This window comes from Corapipo altera, unplaced genomic scaffold (assembly GCF_003945725.1).
Source record: "Corapipo altera isolate COAL_440 unplaced genomic scaffold, ASM394572v1 103, whole genome shotgun sequence".
NCBI lineage: Eukaryota > Metazoa > Chordata > Aves > Passeriformes > Pipridae > Corapipo > Corapipo altera.
In genome coordinates, this window is record NW_020884993.1 from 1,165,194 (window position 1) to 1,172,140 (window position 6,947).

Sequence of the window (6,947 nt, forward strand, 5' to 3'; positions counted from 1 at the left end):
CCATGGTCATAGCTGGCAGGAGAGCATGTGACCGGGAGAGGAAATTCTCACAAGAAAAAAATCTGCAAACCACAGATAGGTCCCAGAGTTACCAAAGTTGGAAAAGGAGCAGCTCCTTTTCTTACACACTGTATATGGCAGAAAATGAACACGAATTGTGAGCAGGCAGGAGTATCAATCCCTTCCTTCCAAATATAGGGAAGGGGCTGAACCAAGAGGACCAAGCTGAGCCTATAAAAGCAGTCGGGGAGAAAGCCCTTGGTGGCTCCCGATGTCCTGGCCAAGCTCATGGCCATTCTGTGACTGACCTGCAGAGTGGCAGAGGGCTCCTGCCACAGGTCCTGTTCCCTGTGCTTGGAGCTTCGCAAGTTTGTAGCGCTGCAGTGGGAATTCTGCTGTGGATTCCCTGCTGGGCCATTTCTTGGGCAGGGAAGGGGCGGGTCTCTGGTGAACTGTGCTGGCCCTCAGCAGGTGCAGTGGCTTGCAGTAAGTGAGGGGTGTCAGGCCTTAGGAGAGGCTGTAGCTTTGGTGAAGTCTGACCTTCCACTCTTTCTCTTGCAGAGATCTGAGATGTCAACCTGTTCCTTCCTGCTTTCTGTTGACTGATTGTTAAGGTGAGAATTTAAGGCATGAAAACTAATATCTTGCCCAGGCTGGCATGAGCTGATTTTTCCCTTGCACTCACTGTGGACAGGTCCCTGTTCTTCCTCCTGCATGAGCTGCTCGTGTCCATTCCTGCCTGCTGTGGCTGGCCACCAGAGGACTAGGACAGGCTTCATGTTGATAGGGAGTGGGGGAAGTCATAATGAAAAGCCAGGAAAAAGACAGTCTTCAGGGCTTCACTTTTTCTAAGGACTGTGTTAATCCTTTAGAGATCCCTCCCCTTTGCCACACTTCCACTGGGAGCCATCCTGCTCCCTTGGGCATGGATCTCCTTTCCCTGGGGCCATAAAGGGTGGCAGCTCCTTTTCACTAGGTTTGTACATTCCAGCTTTGAAAGGCAAATATCTCCCTGAAGACCTGCAGCTGGTGAGGGCTGGGAGGGGTGAGCTCAGAGCAGACAGCTGGAAAGGGCTGTGGATGTTCAGCTTCACTCTGCTCTAACGACTGCCCAGGGCACCAGCACAGGGTGTGTCTTTCAGCTCCAGCCATGAGCAGAGACGCTGCCATGGAGGTTTTTGGTGAGGCTGCACCGTACCTGCGCAAGTCAGAGAAGGAGAGAATAGAAGCCCAGAACCAGCCATTTGATGCCAAGACCTACTGCTTTGTGGCTGACCCTGAGGTGGAGTACACCAAAGGGAAGATCAAGGCTGCACAGGATGGGAAGATAACTGTGGAGACAGAGGATGGCAGAGTAAGTGCATTTCTGCTGGTCCTGCTGAGGGACCCAGGGCATCGCTGGGGAGGGCAAGGAACAGGGGAAGCACCAGAGTAGCTCAGGCAGGAAATCTGTCCTGCTCTGCCCTCCAACTGGGACCGGCACAGCCTCCAAAGGAAAGCATAGCTCTGAATGCTGGGATACAGTTATTCATTGGATAATTATTTTTAGTTTAGGGGGACCCCTGGTGGTCTAGTGGTTAGGATGCAGCACTCTCACCACTGAGGCCCAGGTTCAATTCCCAGTCAGGGAAACTCCCCCGGGGCAGATGGAGTTTGTCAGCCCTGTAAGGCCATCCATCTAAGAGAAGGTCACTCTAAACAAACCTACATCCTGAGGACCTCACTGCCACTGTCCAAGCTTGCTCAGCCGCGGCAGATGAACCTTAGGATTAAAGGGTGCGCTCAGCTCAGCGCACACTGTGTCTCACCTAAAAAAAATCCACTGCACAGGCTCGAAGGGTAAAGACCTTTCCCAAATCTTCGTTTGTGAAGACTGGCCATACTATTCTTAGTTTGGGCTTTAAAGAGCAGACAATGCTCTAAACCAGGTTAGGTCATTGCCTTACCAGTCTTGGCATTCCTCAACCACTGCTTTTAACACTTTTTCAGTTAACACTGTCATATCCACTGATAAATTCTTTCCTTTACTGGTAGCAGAGCAGACAGATAATCTGAAAGTCCCCTTTGAATGTGATATTGTCAGTGTCACTGGCTGCAGTTACTCTTCCAAAAACACTGACATGTCGTAGCAGCTCAAGTCCTGACAACTTTTGTAACAATAATAGCAGAGGCTCAAAGAACCACCTCGACCAACATCTTGGCAGTAAATGCTACAAGAGTTTTAGAAAACAAGTAAAGGGTAAGCAGTGATCCACAGCAGTCTCAGGGAAGTGACTGAGGCTGCACCAGGCTGAGATGCATAAGGTCCTGCTTTCCTAAGGCCTGACTATTTTATGTCCATTTGGACTTTTTGCCCCTGTAGTGGCCTGTGGGAAAGATTTTCACACTTTTAAAATTGGATTAAGTGTAAAGTCCTTCCTTTTCTCTGCTATATGCAGCATTATTTTTTCTTTCGCAAGGAGTAGAAGAGAATAATTGTTCCTTGCTATGGCTATGGTTCTCCCTGCTGTTCCGGACTTTGCAAACTTTGAAAGTGTCTCCTTTTCACCCCCAAACTCTCAGGTTGTACTCTTCTCGTAGAAAAACCATTTCATATGTGTGACCATCTTTGTTTCTCTTCTCTGGAGCATTTCTAGTACAATTCTATCCCTTCTAAGAGGTGTGATCAGTAATGAAGGTGTGGATGAACTGATGGACACTTCCTACATAACACTCCCTTCTCTTCTCCCTTTCTTTTCTAACTGTTCCTAATATTTTAGAGCTTCCTGCCCTCTCCTGAGCACTGAGCTGCCATTGTCTTAGTAGTGACTCCCAGGTATGTGCTGTGAGGAGCAGTTAATGCACGATCTCTTGTTCTACATGGAGACTTCCTGCAAGTCCTAATTGCTCAGGTGTTTGAGTGCTTTAAAAAGGTATTTAGGGATACATATCACAAAGCTGCTTTTGAAAACTGTGCCTATAATTCTTGCTTTCTCAAAGGAGCCCAGGACCATTCCACTAGTCAGGACTTGAGGTAAGAAATAGTGTTCAGTCTTTCTGAATCAAATATGATTCCACACTATTTCCTCCTTGCCTTGGACTAGTCAGCTTGGACCAGTCCATGGGAGCAACAATTTCAGCAGTGGATAAAAGCAGTGGGATAAGTCAGCTGAATAAATTACAGCAGGATTTTCAAGCTCTTTCATGGTTCATAGTGGCTGAGATGAGCTGCTACCAGCTGTGAACATCTGCTTTCCTGTACATCTTCTGCCTCCCCCCCCCATCTCCACAGGCCCTGGCTGTGTGAGGGGGGTAGTCACCCACAGTGTGAGCCCAGCAGATGGTGCTGTTTGGAAGAGATAGAACCATTCTTTAATTAGGAATGGCCACAGGCAGGAGTGGAACAAGTCAGTCCCAAAGAAGGATTTGCTATTGATGAATCTCGTGCTGAAGACCTGAAGTTCATAAGCAGCAATAATGTGTGGAAATATCTGGTCCATCAGAAATCCTGTCTTTGTGCTTGTAGCAGTTCCAGGACAGTAAATGTACAGTATTGTAGAGCTCCTGGCTGGCAGCAGTGTTTGCCCTGAAATAGCCATATCCTGTTTTGCACAGTTAAACAGAAAGAAAAATACGAATTAGAGCAGCCTTACAGATGTTATTACTTCTCTGAGTTTGTGTCTCAGTGTGTACTTAAGAAAGGACTGTTGAGAGTTGCTGAATCAAGGTTCACTCTTTCTTTCTGAATTATAGACAGTTGCTGTCAAACCTGATGATGTGTATGCCATGAACCCACCAAAGTTTGACAGAGTTGAGGATGTGGCCATGCTGACCCACCTGCATGAACCCGCCGTCCTCTACAACCTCAAGGACCGCTACAGCTCCTGGATGATCTATGTAAGTTCCCTCTTCTGGCAAAGGTGAAAGTACAGCCACAGGAGCTGGACTTCAGTGACTCTTCTGTTCCATTTTTTTCCTGCAGACCTACTCGGGTCTCTTCTGCGTCACTGTCAACCCCTACAAGTGGCTGCCCGTGTACAACCCGGAGGTGGTGTTGGCCTACCGAGGCAAGAAGCGCCAGGAGGCCCCTCCACACATCTTCTCCATCTCTGACAACGCCTATCAGTTCATGCTGACTGGTGAGTTTCTCTATTTTGACCAGGTTCATAGAAAAAACTGTGTCAGAAATGCAGTTCTGCCAAGTACCATTCCACTCCTGCCATGGGCTCAGTCACCTTTGTAGGGTGCTACTCCAGCTCCTTGGTCTGGGTCGTGGTGTAGACTGTCTGCTTAGTCTCCTAATTACTGTCCAACTATTTTAGCTCTGAATGACGCAAAACCTGCTCCAGACAGCTTTCCCTGTCTCCTGGAATGTTGTTTTTTTTTTTTATTTTTGAAGCATCTGCTGTTGTGCTGCACATTTATCTGCATTCCTGCTCTAAGTACTAAGCTAAGGACTGTAACAGGGACCTCTGCAAAGGGCAGTTGCAGTTGGATAGGATACACTACCTGGGAAGTCCCTAGTCAGCACACTTGAACGTGGCTTCAAGCAACAGCAGGTAGATTCAGAACAGAGCTGGTAGAAATATTTTCACCAAAATACATGGGTTTAGTTTGAATAAAGTCCTGTCCTATATTAAATATCAATACAATTAGAAATGATAAAGACAGAAGCAAAAAAGACTGCAGCAATGGTGGAGGGGAGAAGACAAAAAGTGGAGTATAGGGAGGGGAAGAGAGGAGGAGAGAAGACCATGCAACTTTTCAGTTTTGCCTGCAGAGATTTTGTTTCATTTCCTCTGATGGACACCAGGTCACAGTTGCCTGAGAACCAGCACTTTTCCCTACAGCTTCTCTGACTGCAGGTATTTTTCCCTTTGACAGATAGTGAAAACCAGTCTATCCTGATCACGTAAGTACATCTGTCACTTTGGGCTTTGTGTCCAGCAAAAAGGGGCTGGATTTTTCTTCACTGTGCTTTCTTTCAACAGCGGGGAATCTGGTGCCGGGAAGACCGTGAACACAAAACGTGTCATCCAATACTATGCAACCATTGCAGTCAGCGGGGACCCAGCCATGAAGGAGTCTGGGATGAAGGTGTGAGGAGGAGGGGTTGGTAAGGGGCAGTTCAGGATGTCCACTTGTGGCTGTGGACAGCACTGGTGACAAACATTTCCCTCAAGATATCTTTTATTAGCTTCAGTCACTCTCTCAAAAGGCAGCAGGACCAGGGGCTGATGTGCAGGTACGACCACAACAAATACAAGCCACTGGATCTGCCGCTGACACTGCACAGGTGTAGCTTTACCTGGACGGAAACCAGGTCTGTGGGATTGGTGTCCAGGAAGAATCAGAGGTTTCCTCACATGGATCAGTCTGTCCCTGTGGCTGAGACCTGAGAACTCTGACAATGAGAGAAATTCTGAATAAGAGGCAAATGACTCATTCACTATTTACCCCCAGTGCTGGTTCTTGGTGCTGGAGTCAAAAAGGTGCTGCAGTAGCACTGCACAGCTGAAATGAAGGGCACGTGGCTGCACATATAATCATGCCATAGATTCACTTCTTCCTACCACAAAGCTCATGGTGTTTTTCAATAATTATTCAATTATTCCTGCAGGGTACGCTCAAGGATCAAATCCTCAGCGCCAACCCACTGCTGGAGGCCTTTGGGAATGCCAAAACGATGAGAAATGACAACTCCTCACGCTTTGTGAGTCATCCTGTGTCTGTCTCTGCCCTCTTGCATTTCTAATGCTCTTTAGCTGCTTGTTAGTTGCAACTAGGAGCCCCTGGGCTGGGAAAAATATTCTTGTTGACCAATTTTTGTGGTTTGTTGTGAAATGCTGACATGTTTGCAGCTGTTTCATGCTCACAGCTATGTGGGCTGCAGCAAACTGTTCCCCATTATCTAGATTTGGATATCTAAGCTAATTCAGATTGATTTGGAGGTGCTGTCACTGAAACTCAAGAGAGAAAAACAGAGATTGCTGCACTGACCACTATCTTTTGTCTGCTTGCCAGGGTAAATTCATTCGTATCCATTTTGGAACCTCTGGAAAACTGGCATCCGGTGACATTGAGACCTGTGAGTGACTGAGGGGGGCTGACTGCTCTGCTAGAAGGTGAAGAGCCTGAAAAATTTCTATGCATACGTATTACAGACCTACTGGAAAAGTCAAGAGTCACTTTCCAGCTGAAAGCTGAGAGAAGCTACCATATCTTCTACCAAATCCTCTCAAATAAGAAGCCTGAACTGCTTGGTAAGGACAGCCATCACCTGGTGACATTAAGTAAAGTCACTGTGGGAAACATTTCCCCTCAACATGCCAGCTCAGTGATGGAGGGTCCAGTGGCAACTGCTGCCCTGGTGCCATGTGTCACCCACCCCCAGGTCCCCCTTTGGCAGTGCCTCAGGCTGTGTAGAGCAGGGACACTTTGGTCATGCTTATTTACATCCCTGACATCACAGTGTTGGCCAGACCAGGGATACCTGTTGTGCACAGCACTGGTGTCTCCGTGTGACAGGGGACACACTCAGGGTTACTCCACCTCCCATTTATTTCCCTGGGTAAGTTCTAATATAAACTGTGTGCAGGTGAGGTACAGGGGTGAATGGCTTTCCTCTGTCTTCCTTGTCTCTTAATAGAAAACCAAGACTTTGGGATGCAAAAGGAAGGAGAGCTTGTGAAACCTTGCTGAGCCATTGTTCCAACTTCCCTGCTAAGTTCTGGCTCTCACTCCTGTGTTTGCCTTTCAGAGATGCTTCTCATCACTGCCAACCCATATGACTACCCCTTCATCAGCCAAGGGCAGATCTCTGTGGCCAGCATTGATGACCAGGAGGAGCTTGTTGCCACAGATGTGGGTACAGTTAGTGAGGAGAGACAGTCTCACTCTTACTCTCACCACTGCTATAACCAGCTGATCTATCTCGTCTGCAGGCAGCCATTGGCATTTTGGGCTTC

At 47.6% G+C, this 6,947-nt stretch overlaps 2 protein-coding genes across 2 annotated transcripts; both read left to right on the forward strand.

Moving 5' to 3' along the window:
* Nucleotides 1-532: 532 nt before the first annotated feature.
* On the forward strand, nucleotides 533-4,005 carry LOC113958315 (myosin-3-like). Its single transcript, XM_027666471.1, has 3 exons — nucleotides 533-614; nucleotides 1,143-1,354; nucleotides 3,733-4,005. The coding sequence occupies exons 2-3, from the start codon at nucleotides 1,151-1,153 to the stop codon at nucleotides 3,901-3,903; spliced, it is 375 nt and encodes a 124-aa protein (XP_027522272.1). The 5' UTR covers nucleotides 533-614; nucleotides 1,143-1,150; the 3' UTR covers nucleotides 3,904-4,005.
* Nucleotides 4,006-4,108: 103 nt separating this feature from the next.
* Nucleotides 4,109-6,151, forward strand: LOC113958334 (myosin-8-like). Its single transcript, XM_027666492.1, has 5 exons — nucleotides 4,109-4,118; nucleotides 4,864-4,891; nucleotides 4,971-5,076; nucleotides 5,600-5,692; nucleotides 6,004-6,151. Exons 1-5 carry the CDS (start codon nucleotides 4,109-4,111, stop codon nucleotides 6,073-6,075), a joined length of 309 nt encoding a protein of 102 aa, XP_027522293.1. The 3' UTR covers nucleotides 6,076-6,151.
* Nucleotides 6,152-6,947: the final 796 nt, after the last annotated feature.